The 15,188-nt window shown below is 44.7% G+C and overlaps 2 protein-coding genes across 3 annotated transcripts; one reads left to right on the top strand and one right to left on the bottom strand.

The window, feature by feature from the left end:
- Nucleotides 1–322: 322 nt before the first annotated feature.
- LOC123485904 (group XIIB secretory phospholipase A2-like protein) lies at nt 323–3,172 on the bottom strand. The gene is made up of 4 exons (XM_045217047.1): nt 2,792–3,172; nt 1,757–1,845; nt 859–1,024; nt 323–486 (listed from the first exon to the last, which is right to left on the bottom strand). The coding sequence occupies exons 1-4, from the start codon at nt 3,045–3,047 to the stop codon at nt 368–370; spliced, it is 630 nt and encodes a 209-aa protein (XP_045072982.1). The 5' UTR covers nt 3,048–3,172; the 3' UTR covers nt 323–367.
- A 1,880-nt stretch (nt 3,173–5,052) lies between these two features.
- Nucleotides 5,053–13,744, top strand: LOC121533999 (zinc finger CCCH domain-containing protein 6). Of its 2 annotated transcripts, none has more exons than XM_045217030.1 (12): nt 5,053–5,137; nt 5,442–5,560; nt 5,731–5,866; nt 6,320–6,551; nt 6,643–6,965; nt 7,111–7,227; nt 7,412–7,526; nt 7,797–7,906; nt 9,536–9,672; nt 10,012–11,738; nt 11,844–11,954; nt 12,186–13,744. In XM_045217030.1, exons 2-12 carry the CDS (start codon nt 5,487–5,489, stop codon nt 12,851–12,853), a joined length of 3,750 nt encoding a protein of 1,249 aa, XP_045072965.1. In that variant the 5' UTR covers nt 5,053–5,137; nt 5,442–5,486; the 3' UTR covers nt 12,854–13,744. The 2 variants fall into 2 exon arrangements, with proteins under 2 accessions (XP_045072965.1, XP_041696339.2); XM_041840405.2 differs by having other exon boundaries at nt 5,110–5,137; nt 5,445–5,560.
- The last annotated feature ends 1,444 nt before the right edge of the window (nt 13,745–15,188 follow it).

Raw genomic sequence — 15,188 nt, 5'->3', positions numbered from 1 at the left:
TACAATTCAAGAAGACAAATACAAGATTGTACTGTAGTATGTCTTTTTTTGCAGATTTAAAAAAGAAACCAACAGTTGTTGCAAATATACAGCACTTGTTCTGTTAAACAAAACCTAGTAAAACACACCTCCAAATAAATTACACAAATAACCAAAATAGGAGTCTTTTGAAAAAACCCTAATCAAGTTGCATCTCCAGCAGTCATTTGGAGTGAAATATCCTCCCATATTACTTGGTGAATAGGAGAGCCGTGTGTGTGTTTATGTGCGTGTGTTTGTTTGTATGTGTGTGTGCGTGCATGCATACGTGAGTGTGTGTGTGTGTGTTGTGTGCATATGTGAGTGTGTGTGTGTCTATAACCCTAATTTAAAGCTCATCCCTCTCCTCTCCTTCACAGAGGCAGGCTCCTCTCTGGCTGTTCATGTAGGGCCTGCAGCCCAGAGTCCAGACTGTGTTGAACAGGGTGTCTGCTACCGTCTCACAGGCTAGAAGGTAAAGAGGGACATGGGGATGAGAGTTAATTACTGGCCTATTTAAACATCTTGAACAAAATATCAATAGGCCTGATGAATGTGCAATGAAGTTCAGGTATAGGGCTGTAGGTGTAATCTGTGGCTCTGTATGAAAAGTATACAAGCTGTCAAATCTTTGATTTCTCCTTAATTCCTTGCCCCCCCATCCTCACCCCCCCCCCCCCTCAAAGTTCATTGGAGAAGGTGGTTTGAGGGGAGGGACGTTGGAGCCTCCTGCAATGGACTTTGAGAGGGAGTTGAGGAACAGAGGAATCAAGGGCTTGACGGCTTCTACACTTTTCAGACTGTGGAACTTTCCATGTACACTGCATCAGGTTGACTGACCTTCGACCTTTGACATGAAGCCCAGGCTCTTCTTAAGGTCAGAGCAGATGCTGTGGAGACACCAGCGGAACTTGGAGTCGCACCGGTACTTGTTGGAGCCGCAGGTGTCGTAACATATGTCCAGCTGGTTGCAGCACTTAGTCATGGCTGGGATACCCAGATCAACCTTGATGGAACAGGACAAGGGTGGTGAGTATGTGTGTGTGTGCGCTATGATGGTGTTATACACTGAGTGTACAAAACATTAGGAACACCTTCCTAATATTGAGTTGCACCTCCTTGTGCCCTCAGAACAGTCTCCATTTGTCAGGCAAGGACTCTACAAGGTGTCGAAAGCGTTCCACAGTGATGCTGGCCCATGTTGACTCCAATGCTCAAGTTCTCTGGATGTCGTTTGGGTGGTGGACTATTCTTGATACACACATGAAACTGTTGAGCGTTTAAAAACACGGCAGCATTGCAGTTCTTGACATACTCAAACCTGTGTGCCAGGCACCTACTACCATAGCCCATTCAAAGGCACTTAAATATTTTGTCTTGCCCATTCACCCTCTGAATGGCACACATACACAATCCATATCTCAATTGTCTCAAGGCTTAAAAATCCTTCTTTAACCTGTCTCCTCCCCTTCATTTACACTGATTGAAGTGGATTTAACAAGTGACATCAATAAGGGATCATAGCTTTCACCTGGATTCACCTGGTCAGTCTGTCATGGAAGGAGCATGTGTTCCTAATGTTTTATACACTCAGTGTATGTGTACACTTCAATCTGTATATTATTGGAGTTGTATGACCAATGTACTATTTTGATTTGCATTCTAGAAAAATACTTCATTGTGGAAATGTTTCACTGAGCATTGATGTGTGTGTTTCCAATCATCCACATATGCATACACTATTGGGTACCGGAAGACCTAGGAAGTAGGAGCTGCATCCATTGGGCTCTGGCATCTGGTAGTCAGGGCGAGGAATAGCAGCTTTACCTGAGGTAGAAAGAATGTTAGAGACAACATCAGTTCCCTTCAATTCAAGAAATTAGGAATATTTTAGGAATAATTCCACTTTTATGTTTTTTTAAATCCAATGAGGAAAAATGGAACTGGAATTTCTGTTTATTTCATAAATGGACTGAATTGACTTGAAATGGAACTGAACCCAACCTTGATCGCCATCCACACTTGATTGACTAACCCAGCGAAGGGAGCCCACTGGGCACAGATGTCAATTAAAAGTCTAATCCACATTGGTTCAACGTAATTTCATTGAAATGATGTGGAAACAAAGTTGATTCAACCAGTGTGTGCCCAGTGGGAGGTTGGATGTCCGTCAGACGTTGTTGGGAAAGATTATCAGTTCATCAATGGTGGTAACCAAAACAGGATCCAATGTCAATACAGGTAAAGTCCATGGACATGCGATATCATTGGTGAAGACTACAGCCTAGCTGTGAATCGCTGAGTTTTTCACACTTTACCTCATGACACCTCTGCCAGCTATCTCTCCCTTGCTCATAGTCCAGTGACTGAGGTGCATTATCAGATGTGAGGTGATAAAGGTTATTAGTAATGTCAAAGGAATTCCAGGTGTAAGCTTTCCCTAATCAGTTATATGGTGTTCTTGCATTAAAGAGTTTGAATGGCTTTAAGATGACGATGTGTTAAGACTTCAGAAAATCTTAATGTCCATGTGTACCTCCATTGTGTACCATCTCCCTAATCTATAATGGATCTACCTGCCGGATAATCACAATTTGAACTATAGGATCACATTGAAGCGGTCTGTACAAAACAGAATATCTTGGCTAACTAATCACTAGCCTGGTCTATATCTAGATGGGCTTGTTTAGCTAACTCCTCTGACTATCGTTGGCATGCCACGCATATGATACATGTATGATAGGCTAGCCAGAGGAGTTGGTCATGTTCTTACCATATCGACAGCGGTACTGGCACACTCCATCGCGTCCGCCCATAAGCTCCAGCATGGAATCAAAGTATCCATTGACGGCTTCGAAGCTTCCCCTAACGGAGTTCAGTCCCCACTCGTCCTCATCCTCTGCCTGGGAGGGGTCGACAGGGGCCTGGCTTGGGTCCACTGGTGCAGGTTCCTCAGCATCCTGGGAGAGGGTCCCCTGGATGGAGAGGCCCAAAACCAGAAGGAGGGCAAGTGAGGCCCAGTGTGTCATATTGAGGTTCAGAGAAGCAGAGGGGCAGCTAGGGACACAGCGTTGACGATCCACAGAGTTCAGCTGGGGGAATGAGAGAATCACAAACACACACAGAGAGAGAGAGAAAGAGACAACTCACTCTGTCGCGTCAACCGGCACCCTGACCTGGACTTTGAGCTAGATACCGGGACAGCCTCCACTGTGGAGGAACGAAGGTCAGTGCCTATCTAGATTGTATTTATGTTTTAAAGGTGCCCAAGGTGTGCTATATTTGTCTGTTAGTAATGATAATGTGTTTCGTTGTAATCATATTGGTTTCGATGTTTTGACTATGCTCCTATAAAGACTGATGTTCTGTCACCAATTTTGACTATATCAGTAGACTGATGATTATGGCATGAAACAGTCAAGTAACTAATTGTACTTCACATTTGTTGACTATTCAATTTTCTTACAAATGATGATTTGAAAAATTATCAATGCATTGCATTACTAGACATGACTTATTGAACAAATTCAAAGATAATATTGGTAAAGCTTGGCCCAGAGACCTAATGGTGTCATGAATTCTACTGATAAATGATCTTTCAACATTTACTAGTGTAAATTTACTAGTGCCCTTCGACAGGGGCGGTGTGTTCATTAGGGCGATATGGGCGACGCACTGCCAAACGGGAAAAGGAAGGGATTTTTTTTCTAATCAATTATATCACGGCAACAGTAGTTATCAGTGTTCTAATCTAGACGTCTGATCTGCCACTAAATGTCCAATCAGGCTAAAGTCGTGCTTCAAATGGCCCCGCCCCTTTTTGGGGGCGATTTCAGTCAGGTTGAAAATCGCCCCAGAAGTCTCTCATAGACTCTCATGTAAAATCTTTTTTTTCAAATATCAGAGCTTTCAATACAATCTCTATGGGTTCCGGGAGGGCTTGCACTTACGCGCTTTCGTCATACGTAACATAACCATGAACGTAACTAAGAAAAGAGCGGGTAGCAGTGTCAATCAATTCACGTACTACTGTCAAGATGGCTAGCGTTCAGTGCAACTCGATTGTCTCTTTGAAAGAAGTTCCTTTTTGTCGGCGAACAAATCAAGATAAATTGGCAACGAAACAATTAGGACCTCCCAGACCAAATTTAATAATTCAACAGGTTTCTACTAAAGGGGGAAAGTCCTACACCCGAGGATTTTCCAAAAATTGGTACGAACGAAAAACCTGGCTAGCAGGCTGCGATGTAGCTAATGCAGTCTTCTGCTACCCCTGCTTACTCTTTCACCCTGAAGGCGGCACGGCAGACAGCACCGCTTGGACAGCGACTGGTGTAACGGACATGCACCATCTTTCAGAAAAGATAAAGAAACATGAGCTGTCAAAGACCCACATGGATAGCTGTTTGAGATTGTCTGCTTTGGGGAGAGTGAACATTGCCACTCAACTGGATGAGGGATACAGGCTAGCTGTCCGCCGCCACAACGATGAGGTTAGCAAGAACCGCCACATCCTCAGCCGGCTAATCCAGTGTGTGAAGTTTTGCGGAGTGTTTGAGTTAGCTTTGCGAGGCAAAGATGAAACTGAGGGCTCCACCAACCCTGGTATTTTTCTTGGACTTGTCAACTTTGTGGCACAATTAGATGAGGTGTTTTATGGAAATGCATATGCAGTGTTGAGGAATGTGAAAGAACACCCTTGATTATTTTTACTGTGATAACTTATTTTGCTTTTGTAAGCCAACACTTTTGAGATCAGTCAATAAATGCTTCTGGTATTGACTTATATGCTGCCCCTGTCTTCATATTGTTGCTGGACATATCTTTTTTTAAATGTGTGTAGGTCACCTAAATCATCAGAAAAATTGCCCCCCCTGAGAATTTTTTCAGGAGCCGCCACTGCCCTTCGATTAGTACTACCGTTACTGTTTCAAACCGTAGCAAAACGTTTAATCAACTGAACGTATCCTTTTGACGTAGCCAGCGACAGACACAAAACGTTTCAAAATGCTAAATTTATGAAGGAACGCAGTTGACAAATAGGCGGCGACGTAGTGCACACGTGCTCGGAAGTAAGCAAGGAAAACGTCATGCCGTTCTCTAGTGAGCTGTTTATTTGGTGAGAGCACTGGCTTCGTTATCGAAATTATATATTTGGGTGTGCTTATTATGGAAACATATAAAACGTATTAGTGCTGCTCGCTCATCTAACAAGACGAAACGTTTGCAAGTGAAGTGCGCGAGCCTCAAGATAGCGGGGTGCAGGTGCGCGAGCCAACACGCACTTGCAATGTTGTCTGTAGTGAGCAGCAGCACGACTAGTAGCAACACACTACATTAGCTAGCTTTTTGCTGTATATAGCTATGACCTAGACACATGTTGTAGTGGTCATGAATTAATAACCTCTCATTTCTATTTTGAGGAGAGAGGAGTAGGTCTACCCTACTCAACATTGTATGTCAGCAACATGGCATTCACCAGCCTTTTTTCAAGTCTTCCAAACAAAGAATTTGACACGACGCCTTGTGAGTCGAGAGAGAGGTAAGCTACTAACGTTAGCTATAATACAAATAGTAATTATTTCTACTCTCTTTTCTACTATGCTGAATTCATGTAACTTGGCTAACGTTAACTAACTTAGTCATGTGTTTCAGCTTTGAATTGGAGTACATAGCCAACTGTGAGAATTTATTGATTCTACAATTTCTCAGATTTCAAAGGGATGAAAGGCAACTGGAACCAGTTAAAATGGAGAAGGATAACGAAAAAGATGCCCAGTCCAGAAAGAGGCCATTGCAAAGGGGTCAGCAGAGTGGCCCCAGGAAGAGAAAAAAAGGGGACCAACAGGTGAACTTGTCATGTACTAAACAGATGCTGAACAGGCCAATTCAGAATGGAGAAGTTTTTTTAAGTTTTTTTACTAAACATTGACGTAAGCCTAACTAACATAGACCTGTAATTGTGTGTTTTGTGCAGTGCTTTACACTACTAGGCTAATTGCACACCACATACCTGTAGATCAGGCCTCTCCAACCCTGTTCCTGGAGAGCTGCCCTCCGATAGGTTTTCGCTCCAATCCCAGTTGTAACTAACCTGATTCAGTTTATCAACCAGCTAATTATTAGAATGAGGTGCGCTAGATTAGGGTTGGGGTGATAGCGCTCCAGGAACGGGGTTGGCGAGCCCTGCTGTAGATTATAATGTTCGTATAGAAACAGGCCGCAAACTGTTACGATTTGGTATTGCCCCTTTCCTTGTGATTTGAGGTTATAACGTTACCCTTTCGTGTTTTTTCCGCAGGAGCAGTCTGGCCAGGCCAAGAAAAGTACGATTCATAAAGGCCCACCACAATCTTATAAAGATTTTGACTCTGTGGCCCGAGACTACAACATGGTGAAGTGTGATTACGAGCAACCAAGCCTTGACTTCAGTAGAGAACTGGACTTCTACAGCCATAACAAGGAAGGTGAACACCCAGGACACAATACAGAGAAGTCGGGTAGGAAGAACATGAGGCCCGGAGAAGCCAAGGGTGGGTTTTTATGGATCATTAACCCTTTACTATTAGCAATGCATTCAGACTTTAAAAGGTGTGTAGGATTTTTATTTAACTTTTTCCACAGATCCTGATCAGAACAAGGATGTTCAAGGTATAAACAGGAAGAAAGGACGGAAGCAATGGGAGCCTCAGCAGCAGAGACTTGACAACCAGGCCAGAGGCAGAGGGGAAAACTCTGCCAGGAGGGGTGGGGATTTTACCGGAATGGGTGGACGCGGCACTAACCAGCCCAGAGACTTCTCCAACAGGGGTGGAGGTGGTTCCAACAGGGGTGGAGAGTGGAACAATAGAGGCCCGGGCTGTGACAAGAGGGGCGATTGGTCAAAGCGAGGCACTGACCAGTCACGTAGAGGTGGACGACATTTCCCAGATGGACGTTTAACACTAGTAAATTATATCATGCAAACTTCCTTGTCAATATCCATAGAAATTTCATTTGTAGCTTTACGATGTGCTCGGTTACAGCTAAGTAACCCAAGCCAGTGATTTCAGTCTTATGTACATTTTAACAGCTGATTCCAACCTCTTCCAGGAAACTTTGACTGGAAAGGGGAAAAAGAACATGACAAAGGAATTCAAAGACCAGAATGCTTTGGAGATTGACGGAAGGTTAATCTGTCGACATTTCCTCAGGGGAAAGTGCATCAAGGCAAGTTTCTATATATTTTATTATTAGAAATTGTAACAATATTAATGGGCCCTTGTCATTGAACCTAAACCCAATATATTCAAATGATAGTCAGGTATGTTGATATCTTTTACAGTATATACTGTCAGTGGCATGACCCATCTGTATAGAGACCCCAACAACTTATTTTCTGTGTGTTTTGCAGGGTGATGACTGCCAGCTAGAACATGCTCTGGACATCAACTACTCTATCAACGAAGTGTGTAAATTCTACGTCCAGGGATCCTGTTCGAAAGGACAGAGCTGCATATACATGCACAATATCCTTTTCTCAGCTTATTCTAAATGTCTCTTATGTAGTGGTTGCCACAGGGTGGGTGAGTGGGAAATGACTGTACTCTGGTTATGTTTTTATACTGTATCCTTGTGTGTTTGTCTTTCTCCCTCTTGCTATATTTTGTGAAAAAATTAGAATTTGATCGCAAAATAATACCTTAACGACCCATAGCGAACAGTACCTTAACAACAAAATGGCTGCCGTAGGGGTAGATGCAGACATTTTAGCTTTCTCTCCTTGACCAAGTACCCACAGAGTTTCCCCTGCAAGTTCTTCCATACCCACGGGAAGTGCTACCAAGGAGACCAGTGCAGGTTTTCCCATGAACCCCTGACTGAGCTCACCAAACAGCTACTGGAGGCGGTCAGTAACTACAGTGAGGGAAAAAAGTATGACAAAGACATGATCAGTCTATAATTTTAATGGTAGGTTTATTTGAACAGTGAGAAAATCCAGAAAAACGCATGTCAAAAATGTTATAAATTGATTTGCATTTTAATGAGGGAAATAAGTATTTGACCCCTGGTGGCAAAACCCTTGTTGGCAATCACAGAGGTCAGACGTTTCTTGTAGTTGGCCACTAGGTTTGCACACATCTCAGGAGGGATTTTGTCCCACTCCTCTTTGCAGATCTTCTCCAAGTCATTAAGGTTTCGAGGCTGACGTTTGGCAACTCGAACCTTCAGCTCCCTCCACAGATTTTCAATGGGATTATGGTCTGGAGACTGGCTAGGCCACTCCAGGACCTTAATGTGCTTCTTCTTGAGGCACTCCTTTGTTGCCTTGGCCGTGTGTTTTGGGTCATTGTCATGCTGGAATACCCATCCACGACCCATTTTCAATGTCCTGGCTGAGGGAAGGAGGTTCTCACCCAAGATTTGACGGTACATGGCCCCGCCCATCGTCCCTTTGATGCGGTGAAGTTGTCCTGTCCCCTTAGCAGAAAAACACCCCCAAAGCATAATGTTTCCACCTCCATGTTTGACGGTGGGGATGGTGTTGGGGTCATAGGCAGCATTCCTCCTCTTCCAAACATGGTTGAGTTGATGCCAAAGAGCTCAATTTTGGTCTCATCTGACCACAACACTTTCACCCAGTTCTCCTCTGAATCATTCAGATGTTCATTGGCAAACATCAGACGGGCCTGTGTATATGTGCTTTCTTGAGCAGGGGGGGACCTTGCGGGCGCTGCAGGATTTCAGTCCTTCACGGCGTAGTGTGTTACCAAATGTTTTCTTGGTGACTATGGTCCCAGCTGCCTTGAGATCATTGACAAGATCCTTCCGTGTAGTTCTGGGCTGATTCCTCACCGTTCTCATGATCATTGCAACTCCACGAGGTGAGATCTTGCATGGAGCCCCAAGCCGAGGGAGATTGACAGTTCTTTTGTGTTTCTTCCATTTGCGAATAATCGCACCAACTGTTGTCACCTTCTCACCAAGCTGCTTGGCGATGGTCTTGTAGCCCATTCCAGCCTTGTGTAGGTCTACAATCTTGTCCCTGACATCCTTGGAGAGCTCTTTGGTCTTGGCCATGGTGGAGAGTTTGGAATCTGATTAATTGATTGCTTCTGTGGACAGGTGTCTTTTATACAGGTAACAAGCTGAGATTAGGAGCACTCCCTTTAAGAGTGTGCTCCTAATCTCAGCTCGTTACCTGTATAAAAGACACCTGGGAGCCAGAAATCTTTCTGATTGAGAGGGGGTCAAATACTTATTTCCTTCATTAAAATACAAATCAATTTATAACATTTTTGACATGCGTTTTTCTGGATTTTTTTGTTGTTATTCTGTCTCTCACTGTTCAAATAAACCTACCATTAAAATTATAGACTGATCATGTCTTTGTCAGTGGGCAAACATACAAAATCAGCAGGGGATCAAATACTTTTTCCCTCACTGTATGTCCACCCTGAGATGACACTCCTGCCCTTAGACTGACATATTGTTGTTCCCTGTTATCTACAAACTAGGGCTTATTTCTCCTATGCAGGCATTGAAGAGGGACAAGGACATTGAGGAACTGGCGAAAAAGAACGAGCCAATCAGCATGGAGGAGCCAGTGGCCACAAAGGAGTCAGCGACAGCTGAGACAAAGCCTGTCATTGACATATTCCTGAATCCACTAAGGTTAAGAACGCGAGTGCACATGCACACACACGTTTCTTTTTCTATCCTTGTGGGGACCTAAAATGTATTTCCATTCACATTTTCCCTAACCCCTAAGCTTATAATAGCCTTAGTCCTCATGGGAACCTGAGAAATGTCTCCACGAAGGAGAATTTTCATTGTTTTACAACTTTTGGGGATTTCCGGTACCCACAAGGATAGTAATGGAAGCCAACACACCACAGTGCTGTAGTAGAATAGTAGTGTATATTATGTGGTTGAGCTTTACATTTTACACTGTTGATAGTAAATAAGTTATTCACTAGTGTTTTATTGACTACATTTTTGTCTGGATTTCAGGCCAAACTTTTACAACAGCTCATGCCCCTCTGAGCCACATGCTGAGGAAAGTTCCCCGATATGTCAGAATGTGTCAGCTGAGGTCGTGGAGAAGGACATTGCCCGTCGTGCGAACGCCATTCAGTCTCCTGATCCTCCCCCAAGCTCTCCTGGCTTTAAGGAACCGGTTTCTTATTCAGTTGAGGCTGTGCTTGGGTCCCATAGGCCCCTGGAAAAACCCATCCGCAGCTTCTTTGCAGCCTCTATCAGCCAGACCTCACAGACCCAACCAGATCCCCCTGCAACTACATTGGTTCCTCCAGACTCTATCTGCCCCCCTGATCCACCCCTAAACTCTACATGTGGCAAGATAAATGTACCTTATTCAGTCGAAGCTGTGCTTGGATTCCAGAAGCCTGTAGAAAAAGCCTTCTGCAACCAATTTTCAGGATCCATCACCCAGACCTTCCCACACCCCACACAGATCCAATCAGATCCCCCCAGCAATACGTTAATTTCTCCAGACCCCATTCGGTCGTCTGATCCTCGTATGAATAAGAGGCCGGCTCCTTATTCAGTTGAGGCTGTCTCTATGGCCCAGAAGCCGGTGAAAAAACCATTGTGCAGTCTCTTTGCAGGGCCGATCAGCCAGACCTCCACTAAACCTCCCATACAGAAGTCTGCTAATTTTCCCATAAACATGCCAGGCTGTAAGGGACCCGCTTCTTATTCAGTTAAGGCTGTTCATCAGTCCCACAAGCCTGTGGAAAACCCTGTCCGCAGCCTCGTTACAGACCCCATCACCCAGTCCACTCGCCACCCTGATATACAGACCCAACTAGATCCTCCTAGCACTACATTAAATCCTCCAGACTCCATTCGGCTCCCTGATCCTCCTTCAGTCTATAAGAGGCCGGCTTATTATTCAGCTGTGCTTGGGTCTCCTAAATCTTTGAAACCATCATTCAGCAGCCTCTTTGCAGGCCCCATCAGCCAGACCTCCTCTCCTCAACCTCCCACACAGATCCAACCAGATTCCCCTAGCACTGCATTGGGTCCTTCAGACTCTGCTCCTCCTGCGGGCTGTAAAAGGCCGGCTTCGTATTCTGTTACGGCTGTGCTTGAGCCCTGTAAGCCCGTGGAAAACTCCTTCTGCAGACGTTTTGCAGGAACCATCAGCCAGACCGCTCCTGACCCTCCCTCACACTCTCTGAACTCCCCAGGTTGTAAGGCACCAGCTTCTAAAAAGCCCATGGGAAAACCCTTCCGTAGCCTCTTCGCAGGTCCCATCAGCCAGACTTCCACTAACCACCCTCCCAGACCCAGACAGACCTGGCCAAATCCCCCCAGCACTACATTTGGTCCTCCAGACCCCATTCGGTCTTCTGAGCCTCTTCCAGTCTGCAAGAGATGGACATCTTCAGTTGAGGCTGTCAGTGAGTCCCAGAAGTCCATGGAAAAACCCTTCCGTAGCCTCTTTGCCGGCCCCCTCACACAGACCTCCACTTCCGGCCATCCAACACCGATCCAACCAGATCCCCCCAGAAATGTCACTGGCTGTAATAGACCAGCTTCTCATTCAGTTGAGGCTGTGCTTGAGACTCAGACGCAATTGGGAAAACCCATTCGCAGCCTCTTTGCAGGGCCCATCAGCCAGACAACCCTCCCTGACCCTCCAACACAGACCCGGCCGTATCCCTGCATAGTCGAGCCTGAACATGAGGTTCCAGACCCAACACCACTCACTGGTAAGGGCCTGCTTTACTCAATAACAATACTTTAATTGTCTCTTTGTGTGAAATGCATCTTGCTGTATTTCATCACCACTTCGTACCCTCCTTGAATTAATGCAGTGCCTCCAGAGCCTACCACAACCAATTCTGTTCTGAGGACCCTCTTCCTACGCCTGAGCCCATGCCGCCAGGAGGGGGAGCAGGTGAGCAGTAACGGCTGCAAAGATCCAGGTACTGTCAGACACATGCTAGAAGTAGTGCATTTGTCTTTTTTGGAACATAAATGCATTGTGGTGTGCTTGGTGTTGCATCGACATGTTTTATACTTATTTCCTCTCACCTACTTCTGGCTAAACTGTTGTTGTTTTTTTTTGGGGGGTGCTCTTAGTGTGTATCAAAATATATTCAGGATTGTGTCCATTACCGCTGGAAGTGTGTCAGACCTGTTGTGACCCATTTCAGGAGGCGATGTCCTGTGTTCCAGTGATGAGGACCAAATCACCAGAGGATCTACTTCTACAGGACAGCGGAGCCAGGAAGTGGAGGAGGAGGTTGATGAGATGGAGAGTGAGCCGGAGGAGTGCGATCTGAGAGATGAGCTGTTGGTAAATCCATTAGAACCGTTAGTACCTTACGTGACACTCGGTGACCCTCACCACCATCACCAGGTGGACATCACCCTGCCACGGTCCACATTGGCCCAGGATGTGGTTTGGTCCCTTGAAGACCTTGCCCCTCTTCCTCCCATCTCCCTCTCGCTCAATCACCAGCTGTCTGTCCCTCTGGCCTCCCCCTCTACTGAAAGAACATCAGGTCCTGCTGTTGGACTCTCCAGCCCTGCAGGACTCAGGCCACAGTTTTCCCCACAGGACTCCAACTCCCAGGAGGCTGCAGGAGAGCATCTCATTCCCTCCAGGAATTCAGGTAGGAGTCCGGTCCAGGTGGATACCCCCGGCGTTCACAACCTACCAATCCAAGCGATGGTACGGATGACTCCACCTCACACTGATGTACAACCAAAGCGACTGTCTGGACAAATGAGGAGCAAAAGTGGGGACTTACGTGACAAAAAAACACTGAAAGACCTTTTTAAGACTTTTGACCCCACATCATCTCCCTTCGGACAGTAACTGCATTTGGACTATGGCTCATATTGTCAATGGACTACGCACCCAAAGACTTACACAAACACTTAGCCTTCATATGAATGCTTTTGCTCTAGTGTATTTTCCCGCTAACAGATCAGAAAAGCAATTAATTGCAAAATGATTGTATAAAATGGAGGAAACCATTGCGCGCTCACACACAAAACCCTCCTTAACTCCATTTGATAAACAGTGTTACTCATATTAATATCATTACTTAGTATCAGCTAATGTTACTGATGAATAGTCAGCCTAGTCTGTCTCGTGTGAATTGTTTTAGGGATTTTCTTAGATGAGGCATACAGCTCGCAAATGTTGATGTTTCTTTACGTAATAAATTATCAATCATGTACATTAAGGTTAAAAAAACAAATTACGTTTTATTTCATACATTTTATTCAAGCAGAAAGTAACCTTTTGGAACACTTAGTCAGTTAACTAGTAACAATTAACCGTTGCCCTCTTCCTCCACTCCTGTCTTCTACATTTCCTCTTATTTGAGTGAACAATTAGTTATTACACTCAACTGATTCTGATTACCATGTGGAAAATGTAATTATTTAAACTAATGCCGCACCAGTTCTGCTCTATGTGCATGTAGTGCTTCTCCCTCCTTATAGTAAGGTACAGTGCTGTGAAAAAGTATTTGCCAACCCTTTCTAATTTACTCTACTGCTGCATATTTTTTATACTGAATGTTAGTGCCTTCGGAAAGTATTCAGACCCCTTGACTTTTTCCACATTTTGTTAGATTACAGCCTTATTCTAAAATGGATAATTGTTTTTTCCTCCCCAATCTGCACACTACCCCATAATGACAAAGCAAAAATAGGATTTTAGAAAATGTTGCTAAAACGGAAATATGACATTTACATAAGTATTCAGACCCTTTACTCAGTACTTTGTTGAAACACCTTTGGCAGCGATTACAGCCTCGAGTCTTCTTGGGTATGACGCTACAAGCTTGGCACACCTGTATATGGGGAGTTTCTCCCATTCTTCTCTGCAGATCCTCTCAACCTCAGTCAGGTTGGATGGGGAGTGTTGCTGCACAGCTATTTTCAGGTCTCTCCAGAGATGTTCGATCGGGTTCATGTCCAGGCTCTGGCTGGGCCACTGAAGGACATTCAGAGACTTGTCCCGAAGCCACTACTGCGCTGTCTTGGCTGTATGCTTAGGGTCGTTGTCCGGTTGGAAGGTGAACCTTTGCCCCCAGTCTGAGGTCCTGAGCGCTCTGGAGCAGGTTTTCATCAAGGATCTCGCTGTACTTTGCTCCGTTCATCTTTGCCTCGATCCTGACTAGTCTCCCAGTCCCTGCAGCTGAAAAACATCCCCACAGTATGATGCTGCCACCACCATGCTTCACCGTAGGAATGTTCCAGGTTTCCTCTAGAAGGGATGCTTGGCATTCAGGGCAAAGAGTTCAATCTTGGTTTCGTCAGACCAGAGAATCTTGTTTCTCATGTTCTGAGAGTCTTTAGGTGCCTTTTGGCAAATTCCAAGTGGCTTCAGTCTGGCCTCTACCATAAAGGCCTGATTGGTGGAGTGCTGCAGAGATGGTTGTCCTTCTGCAATCCTGTCTCGGACCTCTTTGGACAATTCCTTTGACCTCATGGTTAAGTTTTTGCACTGTCAACTGTGGGACCTTTATATAGACAGGTGTGTGCCTTTCCAAATCATGTCCAATCAATTGAATTTACCACCGGTGGAATCCAAGTTGTAGAAACTTCTCAAGGATGATCAATGGAAACAGGATGCACCTGAGCTCAATTTTTAGTCTCATAGCAAAGGGTCTGAATACTTAAGTAAGGTATTTCTGTTTTCGCTTTGTCATTATGGGGTATTGTGTGTAGATTGCTGAGGATTTGTATTTATTTAATCTATTTTAGAATAAGGCTGTAACATATCAAAGTGGAAAAAGTCCAGGGGTCTGAATACTTTCCGAAGGCACTGTATCGGAACTTCAACCAAAACCTAATATTAGATAAAAGGAACCTGAGTGAATAAATAATAGATTTACATACTTATTTCATAAAGTTATGCAACACCCAATGCCCCTGTGTGAAAAAATAATTGCCCCTTACACTAACTGGTTTGTTTCACCTTTAGCTGCAATGACTCCAACCAAACGCTTCCTGTAGTTATTGAGCAGTCTCTCACGTCGCTGTGGAGGAATTTTGGCCCACTCTTCCATGCAGAACTGCATTAATTTAGCGACATTTGTGGGTTTTTAAGCATGAACTGCTCATTTCAAGTCCTGCCACAACATATCAAATGGGATTAGATCTGGACTTTGACTAGGCCATTCCAAAACTTCAAA

This window comes from Coregonus clupeaformis, unplaced genomic scaffold (assembly GCF_020615455.1).
Source record: "Coregonus clupeaformis isolate EN_2021a unplaced genomic scaffold, ASM2061545v1 scaf0896, whole genome shotgun sequence".
NCBI classification, from domain to species: domain Eukaryota; kingdom Metazoa; phylum Chordata; class Actinopteri; order Salmoniformes; family Salmonidae; genus Coregonus; species Coregonus clupeaformis.
The sequence above is the reverse complement of the archived record's forward strand: the minus strand, read 5'-3'. Positions and strand labels throughout refer to the sequence as shown.

Bases quoted from the DNA above. Each gene is read 5' to 3' on its own strand.
- LOC123485904 (XM_045217047.1), bottom strand. From the start codon at position 3,047: ATGACACACTGGGCCTCACTTGCCCTCCTTCTGGTTTTGGGCCTCTCC. The intron at 1,025-1,756 runs GTATGCATATGT...TGTTCCATCAAG, and splicing joins GTCTTCCGGTACCCAATAGT to GTTGATCTGGGTATCCCAGC. The intron at 487-858 runs GTCAGTCAACCT...TTTACCTTCTAG, and splicing joins CTTCATGTCAAAGGTCGAAG to CCTGTGAGACGGTAGCAGAC.
- LOC121533999 (XM_045217030.1), top strand. From the start codon at position 5,487: ATGGCATTCACCAGCCTTTTTTCAAGTCTTCCAAACAAAGAATTTGAC. The intron at 6,966-7,110 runs GTAAATTATATC...AACCTCTTCCAG, and splicing joins CAGATGGACGTTTAACACTA to GAAACTTTGACTGGAAAGGG. The intron at 7,527-7,796 runs ATATCCTTTTCT...CCAAGTACCCAC, and splicing joins GAGCTGCATATACATGCACA to AGAGTTTCCCCTGCAAGTTC.